Source organism: Macrosteles quadrilineatus, unplaced genomic scaffold (assembly GCF_028750875.1).
Source record: "Macrosteles quadrilineatus isolate MER2022 unplaced genomic scaffold, UCM_ALF_1.0 Scaffold_7__1_contigs__length_78375512, whole genome shotgun sequence".
Classification (NCBI taxonomy): Eukaryota; Metazoa; Arthropoda; class Insecta; order Hemiptera; family Cicadellidae; genus Macrosteles; species Macrosteles quadrilineatus.
Window position 1 is genome coordinate 25,147,169 of NW_026542600.1, and position 14,931 is coordinate 25,162,099.

The 14,931-nt window shown below is 33.0% G+C and overlaps 1 protein-coding gene across 1 annotated transcript in view; it reads right to left on the bottom strand.

Moving 5' to 3' along the window:
• LOC128998307 (uncharacterized) overlaps window positions 1-14,931 on the bottom strand; it is a 28,904-nt gene that overhangs the window by 7,190 nt on the left and 6,783 nt on the right. Inside the window, exons 5-14 of the mRNA XM_054424387.1 lie at window positions 13,854-13,955; window positions 12,591-12,794; window positions 11,505-11,607; window positions 8,923-9,072; window positions 7,916-8,076; window positions 6,099-6,288; window positions 5,239-5,402; window positions 3,708-3,968; window positions 2,441-2,648; window positions 1,195-1,419 (exon numbers count right to left, since the gene is read on the bottom strand). Coding sequence (XP_054280362.1) covers window positions 1,195-1,419; window positions 2,441-2,648; window positions 3,708-3,968; window positions 5,239-5,402; window positions 6,099-6,288; window positions 7,916-8,076; window positions 8,923-9,072; window positions 11,505-11,607; window positions 12,591-12,794; window positions 13,854-13,955 — 1,768 coding nt within the window. The remainder of the gene's footprint in view (window positions 1-1,194; window positions 1,420-2,440; window positions 2,649-3,707; window positions 3,969-5,238; window positions 5,403-6,098; window positions 6,289-7,915; window positions 8,077-8,922; window positions 9,073-11,504; window positions 11,608-12,590; window positions 12,795-13,853; window positions 13,956-14,931) is intronic.

Here is a 14,931-nt window from a genome sequence, read left to right on the forward strand (position 1 = left end):
CCAATACACAACTGGATTGATTGACGTAAGTTACAATTGTTAAACATATATGTCCCCTCTTAAAAATAATGAACTAAGACTATGTCAAGCCCACTTAAACTGGAAGGTATAGGCTTCTAAAGTGTAGTCTGTCAAATCTTATTCTTCTAGAGATTACGTTAGACTAGTGAAAATATTGGCTGAAGTTTTTATTCGGGGCAAAATACAATAAACTGAAGAAATTAATTATATTTTTTGGCATTCCTATCACAAATGGGTAAAAGACTACTTAAAAAAGGAGTGTTCAACTGATACAACACAACTCAAAGTGTACACTATTCCCCGATAATGAGAATCATTTTGAAGATTAGGTACATTTGCTTCAAGGGGGCTGGTTTATGGTCATTTATGGTAATCAGGGAAGCTTATAAATCACTAAAAATCATGACTGTGATATCACTATACATCCTTGCAGTGATTAAATATACTGAACAGAGTGAGCTTACAACAGGAAAAGATTCTCACTCTCTCAACACTCGAAGAGCTACAGACTACCTTCTCCCAGCTCACCATACAACTCAATACGGCAGGAAGCCTACCTACATGGGACGAAAGGTCTTCAATAGCCTGACAAACCACTTGAAGGTCTTAAGAAATCAAGACTTGAAGAGGAAACTCAATGACTGGCTAATGGATCAACCATTCTACTCACTAAAGAAATTCTATGATCAAAATTGTTAAGCAATATGAAAATTCAAATTACAATCTATGTATATGACACTATTGTATTTCTTAAAGAAATCTCAATAAAGAAAATTGATAGATTTCAAATGCACTTTTTAAGACTATCCAAACCAATGTTCCAAAAGTATATAGTTATTCTTAAAGCCAGCTATTTATGAATAGCTTAATAAATATGTATATACTTGCGAGGTTTAAAACCAAGAATTACATGGTGTTTTTAGGTAACCATTATTAATTTCTGACTATTTGGAGTTGTGAATTCTAAATGTTCAAGTGGTTGTTACAGAGAAGTCTTGTAATCTAGTTGTTATTTTCAACCAGTAAATAATACCAGTACTTATAACCAACTAACCGGCTTAGTATGTTTTAGCTACTAAGCCATATCATTGAATATACACAGAAGTCACCATATTCATTAACACCATACACAAGGATATTTTATATATTGTTATTTTATACAAATATTTATACCTTTTAGTGAGACATTTCCTTTGATGTGAAGTTGACCGGTGATTCTTTGTGTATCAGTATGATTTAAATAAATGCAGTCTTGTATGAAATCCTTCAAGTTTAGATCATTAACCTTTTCTACCAGCAAGGGACCAAACACTTTGAGATGCTGTACAGTGAATGGAGGAGCCTCGCTGCTAAATTTTCTTGAGACGATATTTTCTGCTTTAACCCCATTTATACCTTCTAAAATCGGAAAAATATTGAATAGTGACATTATTTACCCTCTAGTATCTGAAATCCTAGTTTTTTTTTTCAAATCAAAAATGAAACTGTAACCAAAAATGTTGTATCATTAAATTCAACACACCATATTGAGATGAAAGACAGTTTCAAAAACAGAAACCACATTAAACAGACAAAAAAACTCAACCAATAAGAAGTTATGTTACCAGTTAGTATAGTTGGCACTTTTTGGTATTATCTTTTATCAAAAGATTTTAGTTAACAAACAATAATTTGTGTAAATATAGATAAATTAGTAATTGAGTGAAACCTGTGGGTAAATGTTTTGTACCAGCTGCAAGGGAAAAGCTCATCCCTAACACGCTAAAAATCTTTGCACTTCATCGGGCATTCCCAACTAACTACTGTTGGCCCTTTGTACTCATTCATACTGAACTATCCTAAGTGCAGCTGGGATTTATTTAACGCTGAACAAATGTTCGATAACATTTATGTTTTGCAAGAAAAACGTAAAGTTAAAGCAACTTTCTTTAAAAGTTGATAATTTGTTTAAGATGCTGCAGTGGGAAAAGGGTAGGCCCAGTAATCTTCATGGCCCAAGTCCCTTTCTAGCCCTTCTGTCTTTTCTGTCTCAATCCCACAAGCATTCAAAACAAGTCAAACTAACCCATATTAAGACCGCCCGGCCCCCCTCATTGGATTTAATCTTTAGACCAAGCTAATTCCAGATTCCTTTACAGAGTCTGTGTTTGAACAGGTTCATTATAAAAGGTAATATACGCTTCAATTTAAGTTCAGTATACCTATAAAAAATATTGGGGCAATGAATACTTATGTTTGCTGCTATTCAAAACCCTGCCTCTGATTTCAAATTTCAGATTTATTTAAAATAGAATGTTGGTCATTTTGGGTTTTAACGATGTTTCTACCTAAGAGTAGCCTATACTGTATACAATGTGGTACCATTGTTCTGTTTATGGATTATTCTAAAAATTGTTTCTAATTTAATATCACAACTCACCTGGGCATTCTAAGCTAAATGCTTTAAATCCATTTATAAACGTTTTGTTTCCAGTAACTACTTCCTTGCCATCTCCATGATGCCGTACAATTCTTTGGTCGATATCATTGATATTGATGTCATTTATTAACTTCAACTGGGCATCTCCTTTGACTTCAATGTTTTTACATTTGAAAGGTTTCAAGAAGGTTTTCTTTCCTGAAATGATCTGGAATACAAATTAGATTAAATTAATGGTAAGTTTGGTACTACTATTTTCAGAACTATTATTTATCTTTAGCAAACATAGTTAATGCTAATGTTCCTAACGAGCTGATTATATCAATAATTTATAGTCAGCAAATGTAAAAAGTCAATAACTCTTCACAATTCTTATTTTAGTACTTTTCCTTTAATTTAAAACGCTAAACATCTTGAGTACTGTACATTTAATAAAAGTAGTTGATTCCAAATACCTACTTCACTCACTATCAAATCAAACAGGTGACTGACTAAAACATTAATAGTTATCCTACTTATTTTGTCATTTTTCTACGTGTAAAAGGCCTACTTTTCAATTTACATAGTTTTATTACTAAACAAGTTCAATCTTTGAGGGATTACGGGTATTGACTTTGGTAATGATGGCCTTTTACATCTGGTCATGTTTTGAGAAGTGACTTCATAAACTTCATATAGATACATACACATGTGGAAAAACATGTTACATTGAAAACAACATCAGATTAGCCAATTGATCATTTTTTCCCTGGATACGAGTAATTAAAAAAAAGTAATTAAAAACATTTACATACATGGGATTGGTAACTGATGAGTTGTAAGTGGTTCATTTTTATGAAGTTAAAATATCTTAAGGCTTTTGTTGGAACAAGTTCTCCAATACAGGGGATTTGTCTTTTCATCAGTGATTGCTAATCCTTATTGTTTTCTAAATAGGTGGAGCTACAACTGAACGGTGGACTCCATATACTACCTAGTTACTGCATTATCACATGGATAAAAACCCCCACTGAATAAACAAATTTCTATTTGCCTGATTGGGTTTTAACTTAAATATTCCAAGATTTTGATTGGAGTGTCCAATCGAAATTGATCACAACTTACTATCTTTTATGTATATTTTACCGACTTGAGAGTAACAATATAAACGTAAATATTTGTTTTAGGTGTTATAATACGTTTCTTTTATTTACTTCCATAAATTAAATAACATATACAATGCTGATCAAGAAGTTATACAATATAATTGCCAAGAGTGGTGGGTTACCTGATTTTCTTTTTCCCTTGAAAGAGCATCTTGAAATACAAAAGTGATGTTTTTGTCATTCAAAGACCCAACTCGGATTTTTGGTACAGAGAGAAGTTTTATCGTAACGTTTCCAGTGATCGTTTGATTGCTCTGAGATGTTACAGCAGACTCCAACAGATGCTGAAGTTCATCTCCACCCTCCTCTGGCCAGGATATATCCCCAGCAATATCAACTGACGACCACTTGCTGCTTTGCCCAAAGGAAACATCACTCTCAGCCTAAAAGAACAAATTACTTAATACAATTTTTTTTAATAATAATATTTTTTTCATAAAGAATACGTAGCTATCAACAGTCATCATGGTAAGACAAGTATGAGAGCCTGTAATGTTGCTTTAGAGTAATGTCATATGGTAATTACTACTTTCAGGTTCATTTCTCAATCCTTAAATTTTATTTCTAACTTTAAGAAAATTGTTATTCCTCTGTGAAAAAGTATGATTTTAATTTTATTTAAATGTTAAAAATAAACTATTTTTTATGGTTAATTTTTATTAAATATACTTCATCAGATTTTGACAGAATTATAATCAAGTGCAAAACTCTATTACCCAATGTTATGCTTAAGATCTTCTTAAGATATTCAATTCAGCTTTACACGCCTAATAAAGATGTTTAATTTTTAATTTTAATCCTAAAATGAAACATAGTTTTGAAAAAAAGTCAAGTTTAGCTCATTGTAGTCACTTATTAAATACAGGTCCCATAAGTGACAAATAATTTAGTAATAGGTTTTAAGGGTCAAAATAAAACAAAATCGTAATTTTTATTTCTAAGATAAGGCTAAATGAGGCGCGCCCTGACTAGCTTAGCCTTTAAACATCTAGGTTTAACTTATAGTAGCCAGGGTCTTAAAGTAGGTTTGTTATGAAACTTGATGTGAATTTAGCCACAGACCTGCAGTTTGCATGTGATGCGCTATGGGCCCAAGGGATAATTTCTACCCTAGCTCCACCTACCATTGGGAAAATTTTTCTCTTCTTCGGGCCCTAAACAAACCTAAAACCTCTTACACCCGGGCCCACTGGGCCCATTTATTACAGCAACCCTGTTGCCATCATCAGGAAGAGAGTCTATATTTACTCAATTTTTCATCTTTAAAAGCACTAAAAAACACTATACTATTTATTTACTTTGGTTGGCAAACAATTTAAGATTAACCACCTACATCCAGGTCCCATCATTTATATGGGCTATAGCGCAGAATGCCAAATATTTATGGACCTCAAATTTCTAAAAAATTTATGAAAACCCACAAACCCACATTTTTCTATTGGTATTTCAACCTCCACATAGGGTTAAATCTCAATTACAAATAAATCAGGGCAGACTCTGGTGGTTGTAATGAGGGTGTCAAAACTGTTTGTGGCCCATGGCACTATTCACCCAAGCCCCAGCTTTGGGGCTGGGCTGACTACATTAAACTAGGGTGCTATAGACGATTGTTTATATAAACAATGCATAACAATAAAATATAACAAAACAAACCTTTGGAAGGTAACAGGTTTTGTGTAGGCTGGAGGAGGTAAGATTGCCATCCACAGCAAGGCTTTTAAACTGAACATTACTCTGAAGCTTCAGCTGTTTTTGATCGGTGAACGCAAAGTTTGAAACAACAGCTCCATTTATAGAGTCCACATTGAAATTTGACTCTGCAAAATCATACATTATGACTTATTTAGTACTATCCAGAAAATAATATAACACAAGACATTGGTAGACTTCCTTTTAGTGCCACTTTGAGCCTGAGCTCACAAACTTTCAAGGATTGGCTGATCTGCATTATGTAAGTGTAGAGTGAGTTCAATGTCGTCTGGAAATATTTATTTATTTTTGTAGTAGAAGTATTGAACATATTATCTTGTTATACTTCTTCTTCATTTCAATTAACACCGACACATGGTACTATGAACTAAGACTAAAGCTGCACCGTATTGAGGACTATATATGAGGACTTCCTACTTCTCTGAATGGTCACATTTACAGAGAAGTTATCAATAAACATTACCGACTTTTTGGCTAGTATCAATGGCCCACCCCTGCCGGTGCCCATGGGTGTTTCCAAAATATTATTCCATGCATGTACTTAATATGATGTACCTTTTAAAATATGTACAGTTTGCAATACAACAATGCCAAACTATTTAACATTGGTCACTAATCAAAACAATCAAAACTAAATAAACAAATCCATTTTTGTATTAAAGAACATAAGTTTTATTGATTTAGCATGATCAAACCTCCACATATTAGCTGTACAGCCACATAGAAAAATCAATAATAATTGGTATTTTTAGTATCTTACAACTAATGATGTACATCATGTTACTAAAAAGTTAGATACTTACTCATTTCAACAGTCCTAAATGTGTAGAAACCTGTAACCTCTTGTTTTTCAGACACTCTGAGAAAATCGTTCATCCTTTTATCAATGTTTATTTGGTTGATGTTTTTTATTTTCAGTTCTTTTGATACTACAACCTGAGCATTAAATTTCTTCTTTCCATAAATCACAGCGCCTTGTTTCTTATTTACAACCTGGAAAGTACATTATCAAATTGAAATTATAATAGTAGTTTAAATGCCTTTTACTGCCAGAATGAGTCTTGTACCCTAGACAGAATATAAGAATCACTCTGGCAGTAAAAGGTCTTTAAACCACTATTATATTTTACTACAACTGATCCGGGCAGGCTAACAACATGAAAATTGAAATGAACTACTTTAGAATAACAATGGTCTATATATCGGGTGTTCAGAAAGTCCCGGATCAGCTTCGTAACTTTTTTAAATATTTAATATTGACCTACAAAACTTAGAGCATGTCTCTCAGACACAAAATACTATTTTAACATGTATTCAGTGACACCCTACCTTCTCAAGGGGACGGCCCACTAAGAGTCAGAAGAAAATTTTAAACGTAAGCATAGGTTGATATGTACTTCAAATTAAAGGTATTTCCTATTAGAATACAATGCCGCAAACTTAAACTCAAACGGACAACCGAGTCAAAAATGGTAGCCGCTCAAAGACTCCTTGAATCTGCTATTTTGAATCCTTGAACGGCTGCCATTTTATACTCAGTTTTTCTTTTGAGCTCAAATTTGTGGTAATATATTCTACTAATAAATACCTTTAATTTGATATGCAAATTGACCTATGCTTTCGTTTCTGATTTTCTACCAACTTCTACTGGGCGCCCCCCTGAGGAGGTAGCGTATAATAGTAATGCAAATTTAATGCATCTTTAAATAGCAAACATTTTCACTCAGTTGTCCGTTTGAGTTTGGGTTTGCGGCATTGTGTTTTACTAACAAAGACCTTTAATTTGATGTGCATATTAACCTATGCTTTACAGATTTTCTTCTGACTCCTAGCTGGCCGTCCCCCTGAGGAGGTAGGGGGTCACTGAATACGTGTTAAAATATTATTTTGTGTCCAATAAACGTGTTCTTAGTTTGTAGGTCAATATTTAAGATTTTTTAAAATATGAAGCCGATGCAGAACTTTTTGAACACCCGGTATTTACAGGCACTGTTATAAATATTTTCTTTTTGTATTCATTCTTTATTTACGCTCTAAGTATAAGAACAATATACCAACACAAGAACAACCTCATCAAATTAAATTATTTTTTACAGCAAAACAAAAGATAAATATCCAATTAATATTATCAAACTAATATCACTCCTTATTTCCACATTTAAAATATATAAAACTAGCAACAGAGCCCATTGTGGTTAAATACGGTCTCTAGTAAAATAACGGTTATGAAATCCATACACCACATACAATTTACGTTTAATTTTATATTTACATCTACTTTTGTAAAATGCATACATGACAATTTGTAAAATGCAATCTGACCTATCCTATTGTACTTTATTGTACCAAATGGAAATAAATATATTTGATTTGATTTGTCTAACATTACCGTTGGTAGCATAGTTACGGGACCGCGGGATTATCTGTCCGACGTTGCTGGTTTGAGGATGATCCCCTGCACTTATCACTTGTATGACTTACACAAACAGAACATCAGGGTCCTTAGGTCTCACTGACAGAACTCTAACACCCCAATTCCCTACTCCATCTCTTTCCGTCTAAAACATGTGTATCCCCCTTATGAATTAATCTTAGTATCTTTATTATATACAGTACCTACCTTTTCAAAGTTGGCAGAGTGGTTGTTTATAAACTTCACGTTAGACAGGTTGGATACATGGATATCCCCATGAATAAAAACATATGGATTTTCTTCTGATGTTAATCTTCTTAAAGATTCAGAAGAGTGGTTATTTAAGCATTTCACTTTGATGTTGGTTCCTAAAATACACCAAAGTTAACTAATATGTCCATTAAACAATCAATCAAACACTTTATTAAAAGGGAAGTATAGTCAATTTCAAGCTTCAACACAGCCCTCCTGTCAACAACTTACAAATTTAATCAAACTCACTTTTTTTGTAGGATTTGTTCAGGTAGGTAACTAAATATGTGTAAATCACTTCAACTTCATAATCAAAGGTTTTATACCATTATTAATCTAAATGTTAATCAACTTCATGTCAAGATGATGCAACAACGTGGGTCTGTGTCCTTTTTTTAAGTTTTTACGTTCGTGTTGTTTAAATTTGACAATCTTCATGCAAAGATAAAGAAAAGAATGTCCTTGTGGCTCCAGGAGCAGAAACTAGCTGTGTCTGCAAATTAATGGACTGCCAAGTACTGTAACAAGTATTTTAATCTTTTTGATATTATTTGACAATCTGGAGGCTAACATCTACAGTGAAGAAAAGAAATACTTCTGAAACAAGCTGTTGATTTTTATTTCTTGTATTCTCAACTACATTGCTGTTACTAACCTCTTTCCCATGAACTTTCTATAACAATTGAGAGAAGTTGTTGGCCTTCTTTGTATGTAAAAAAATAAAAATATGCATACACAGCTGTTTTTCATTGTATGCTGTTATTATAAATTGGAACATTATGTCATGTGATATTTGTTTATACCATCACTCATGTCACTAAGAACAACTTTATCAATATGTAGCTGATTAAATGTACTAATTTTATTTCATTGCACAAAAGTATTTTACTGTGTGGTCTAATATTTTAACTAACTATAATATTTCAAAAAAATTAATAGCTCTTTATATGCAAATCACATACCTGAAATATTCTCAAACTCTACATTTTTTAACTTAAAATCATTGTCGATAAATAAAGCAGAGTTAAATTTCTGTTTTACGTCTATTTCATTTATATACTTCGCCTCAACATTCCCATCCACCTTCAGATTTCCTGTGATTATCTTTATCCCTGAAAGCATGGCAAACATAATATGAGAAATATAATGTATACTTGACTTTATAGCTTGACTAAAGATGCATGATTCATTAAACTACCTTAAAATAGAATGAATATCAAAATGTTATCGCTTTATAATATTTATAACATTTAATTTGCTGTTTTAAATCATATACCAAATTAAGTAAAGCTCAAACATTTTGAAACGTTGCTTGGCTCAAAGATACATTGCTAAATTGCATCCAAAACATTTTCCAGTATTTAGCCAGTTCAACAAAGCAGTCATCTCCCAAAGGCCAAAATTCTTCAGAAAACTCAGTTTTGTGTGTTAGCACCAATGGACATCTGGCATACTTCAGTATGTGATTTGTTTAAGTCAGTGTAATTAACTGATGGATTGTTGCAAGGGCTAGTGGTAGAATTTGGACTTTGATTCCATGTGATTTCCACCTTTTGATGCTCATAGAGGATCAAGTATGTCCAATTGCAACAAGCTTATAACCTGTTCCCTTACAAAACATCCCAGTGGTCACGTGTAAATTTTAGATCTGACTGAGCTGCTCTTTCGTTTAACATAAAGTTAAAAACTATAAGTATAATGCAATAAATATTATAAAGCATTAGAACCTCAACGATAATTTTTAAAACTTTTTTGAATATCACACGTGTAAATTTTTAAAATATATGTTCTAAGAGTTGAATCTAAATTGGTAGATTTGAGAATAAGTCTGTGGCAATAGTCAGAAATATAACGGATTCCAGATCCAAGGCAGCAATATTTTGAATTCTCATCCTATTGAAAACGTTCAGATGGGAACTTATTTTGTACCAGCTCACCCGTTGGTTTGCTTAACCAGTGGCTTAACTTACACCCAACCTATATTTATTGAATAAACTTGGGTACCATATCCAAAAGATTCAAAACATTTTTGAGCCCTTTAGAACTTTTCTTATCAAATACCTTGTGACTTTTGTTCTAAAGCAGTGTTTCTGGATCCTATATTTTTGTTTGATTTAATTATTTAGTATTTTAGTGGGGCTTAAGGTTCAATTCAATGAACTACATTGGTTTGTTTTGCTCTATGTTTCTCATCCTGACCAAACCTGACATGGGGTTCAGGTCAAATTTATTGAGAAAGCTGGTCAAAATGTGCTACCCCATTTTTTTATGGCTGTAGGTAAATTGCTCCCTCTTGGCTGGTGCTCCAGGGAGGCCGTGGTGCGATTACTGTACTCTTTCTTACCTGACCTAATCCCCTAATCCCTTAGTTTGATTTATATTCACTGAACAGTTGAGATTCAGACTAGTCAAAGTTAATTTGTGTAATAAAATGTAAGTAATAATTTGAGGTAACATATTTTAAATAAGTTAAAGCAACCCATTCAATTATCAAAACACTATGCCACAAATTATCTTTAGAAAGTAAATCTCATGGAAAATTAAACACCACTTTAAGTTGTACCACTGCGGAAATAAGTGTGTTATTAAATTTGAACATCTTTACTTGTCACAAGTAAAGATACACAATAACGACTACCATGACCAGACTCTACCACGACAGAACATTAGGTTCTGTCCTGTCCGCCGTGTAACCTGCGTCGGTTTGTCGCAGTGTAAATTTTATGTGTCGTCAACCTGCATGTATACATTGATGAAGACTTACGTCGGATATTTGACCATATTCAATATGATGTTTTAAATAAGGATTTGATAATGGGTCTTTGTTCCCGAAACTAGTCATCCATTGACAAAGTTAAGACTGAAGACGGAACAAGGTACATAACCTATTATATTATTAAATTTGGTTTTCTTTTGAGTTAAAACCTGAAAATCCAGTGCAAACGTTGGTATTCCTAACCTAACCCTCAGACCTAGTAGGTGACCTCAGAAAACATGACTTGCACCCCATATCACATAAACGTTACGGTAGTGATTCATACTTAAGTTTCACATTTCGCACCACGGCCTCACTAGGGCGCCAGCCAAGGGGTAGTTAACCCTTTATTTTATTTGTAACATTCAATGGAAGGATAGATACTCAAGTGGACAGGATATGGAGGGACTAATAAAGGATTTAACCTAAAAAATATATATTTAATCAATAACAACAAAAGGAAAAAGGCATATTTTTTATAGAATATGAAACTATTTTACTTGAAAAGTGGATATCTTCCACTATTTTACAAAAGGTTAAGTACAAGGTACATGCTGCAAATTGCTCACTATTACTCAACTAAAAAAATGTATAAGCAACTATCAATGTATCAACAATTTTAAAGGAAGGATGGATTTTTTAGATGTCTTTCACTAAACATTTGGCTGCCTCTACTTCCCTGGCACAGCTTACCCTAATATTAAATTTATAATTAATTCAGACTTGTCTTACACCATAGTGTTTATGATTGCTTCAAAATATAATTAAGAAGTACGCTAAATTACTCACCCTTCCCATGAAGACTACTAGTTTGTAAAATATTTTCAAATGGCTCCCCATTTATTTTCTTGATATTTAAATGCCTCACATTCAAAACTTTCAAAACTGAGCTCTGAAAACATCAATAGAGTGAAAAAACATAAAATTTCTCTTATCTTTTAAGAACCTGAAAAATACTAGATTACATGATTATATTTTATGTTGTAAATCTTCTCCATTATCTCTATTTCATATGATATGAGGCAACCATAACAATCAAACACCAAAAAATATAGACCAAACGAGATCTACTTCCAAGCTAGTTTGGAAGTGTTTGACTGATCTCTGTGCAGCTCGGTTGTGTACCAAGCCATTAGCCAAGTAGGTGACAATGATTGTGCAGAGGAGTTGGCTAGAGCATGCCATTCCTTGGGCCTGAGCCGTTCTGTGGCATTAGCAATTAAAGCAACCTGTCCAGTACATGGTTGCCTAGGACACCTGCACAATCACCCTAGTCAATCCCTGAGCAAGAAGCTACTTCCAGAATCTATATCAAAATCTTCAGAATCTGGCTGCTGAAGCTGGCCAGAGATCACATTAAACGGATAATTGCTCTCTTCACTGGAAACGGCCATTTCAGTAAACATCACCAAACCTGTGGAATCAACAATGTTAGCCATGAGTGTTGGCTCTGCAACTAGTCCGATAAGACCGAGGTATCTGTTTGGTTAAAAGCAGCCAGGCAACCTGGATCTAGAGGCAACCCTTCAAATAAAGCAATCAAACAGTCGTCATATCCTGAAATACCCCCGCCACAAACATGCAAACTGAGTGAATTTCCATTTACCTGATCAGATTTTTCGCTCAAATATTTCCTTAAAGTTGTCAAATTTTATTTCCTATCAAAACAACATTAACATTAATGAGTACTTGTGTTTGCTGTCACAGGGAAGGTAATAAAAGTGTGTTTTCTTTAGTGAAATGTTGATTAGTATGATATAATTAAGATATAGTTTTTAAACTTTCCTCTTTACCTTACCTTTACTCTTTATCTTATTTATCTTCCTGCAATCTTGATGTATAAATAGTTAAAAGTTAACTGTTATTATATTTTACCTGGGGTTCATTTTCGGGTGTCCATGATAGATTGTATGCTTCTGTTGTCAAATTACCATCAACAATAATATTTTCAAAGATCAATGAACTGAAATTTGATCTTGTAGATGCAAAACAACTTAGGTTCTTGCCATTTACAACCGGACTGCTCAAATCTCCTCCAATACTTATACCTTGGGTGAAGTGAACGGAACCATTTATTTCCTGAAAATAAAAATACATTTAATTGAATCATGGTTGGTATTAATAAGTCGGGGAAAAACAACTTTTTTACTCTTCAAAACTTTTAAAGAAGTTTAATTTGCATTCCTAAATATAGAATTCAATTATAATATGGGAAATTAAATTTGTTTAATGTATACAATAGACTCCCTCTTATCTGGACTCCTGATAACGGTTTTTCCGGCTAAACCGACGTCCCCAAAAACTTGTTAAAACAGACTGTTCAAATGCATACTGCTTACAGTATTTGACTTAAATTTAGGAGAGCATTGTATTTAGACATGTGATCTCTGGTCTCAAATCTTTCCCACAAGAACAGTCTTTTTAGTACTGGCCACTTCCTGCCGATCTAGTCCGGTTAAACCGATATGCTGATAAAAGTTGTCCGTTTATGAGATGTAATTTCCACCGAGTATAGTTAGGTTAAAACGTGTCCGGATAAGAGGGAGTCTACTGTATTGGCTGACTAGAGCTCCCAAATGTTCTCTGCGTCACATCCTTATAGCTATTCTTAACTCTCATGTCAGTGTGTGTTTTTTTATTTATTGGTCTACAGGGTTTTACTAAAGATATATATTACAAATACCCTTACAGTTTTTGGCTTTATACAACCACTACTATTTGAATTAGCATTTTTTTTTACAGTAACACACATAAAAGGACTCAGAGTTGTCTTACTTTACTGACTTCTGACTTAAATATCAGATTTTTTTATCTAATTGTTACATTTTTGAACCCTCAAATTCTGGTCTTGTCCAAAAGCTTAAAGAAGTTACTGTACTTGAAAAAAGGGACTAAAAAGACTAGATACATTAGACATATAAAATCACTTTGAAAACACATTAGGGGATCAACTTTAGAGGGGAAACTTTGCACTACACCACAGTATAAGGTAGACTGGAAACACTGTTCCTGTGCAATCCTCTACCACTACACCACAGTAAAAGTTTGAGTTAGATAACTATCGGTAACTTTAACTAAAAAAAAAACACAATAGTTTTTAAGCAGATATGTTTGTAATAAACAGAAATTCAGACTCACCTGAGGTGTATTCTTGGTCCAAAATATCTTTCCTAAATCATCAGTAGGCACAAAGTTGTTTTTTACTTCCAAAGAACTGTTTTTAAACAGCAAACGGGCAACCTTAAAAAGATAATATCCATAAAAAACATTGGAACCATAACAAAAATATATAATAAAGTTTTAAATTAATTGTAATGTAGAATCTTGTAAATATATACTACATAGATATATAAAGCTTAGAATCATTCACTTTTAAACAAATTAGAATGACAATTTTATCCCGGCAGAGGTCACGTTGAATTCAATACATAAAGACTCTCACTTGGCCTTTCAGACTGGGTATAATAACAAAGCCATATTTCAGCAACAATTACATTTTAAGTACATCAAATCATAAAAATAAAATAAAATATTGAATAAATTCTTCATTTGTTAGTAAATATTAAATCTATATGACCTTTTACATATGCTGAAGATAATAGAATATAAATTGGAGATTTCTAATAAAAACAAATACAAAGTAGCGTCGGTTTTGGGTAAACTGTTTTTATGTAAATCTGTAATGAGTCTGAAACCGTTATACAACGAAGAATAGTAAATATGTATTTAAAACATTTGATAATATCTTATAAAATGGCATAGGTACTGTACATTCAAAAAGCAAACGCAATTAGTGTCAACTCCTACATGGAGTCATGTAACCATCTACTTCATCAGGAGGTACAAAGGACAATTTGACAAATAAAAATAACTAAACATTTTAAGGCAACCCAGAAACTTAAATGACATATTTACGGTGAAATGATCAGTGAAATGAAATGATAACAGACTACCCCCTACCCTAACCTAGTGTGATGGCTGACACTATGCTAACCATCAAATACAATTCATTACCAAGCAAACAGTACGGACCTAGTCATTTAGACAGCCATGCAATCCCTCCCGGATTAATGTTTTTTTTTCTACTATACTAGATTTAGGTACAAAACGTCTGAGAAATACATTGAAGAACGGACATATAATTATATTAAATCATCAAAGTACTACTTAAACAAATCTTAAGTCTTCTGCAAAAAATTTATAAAAATATTTTAAT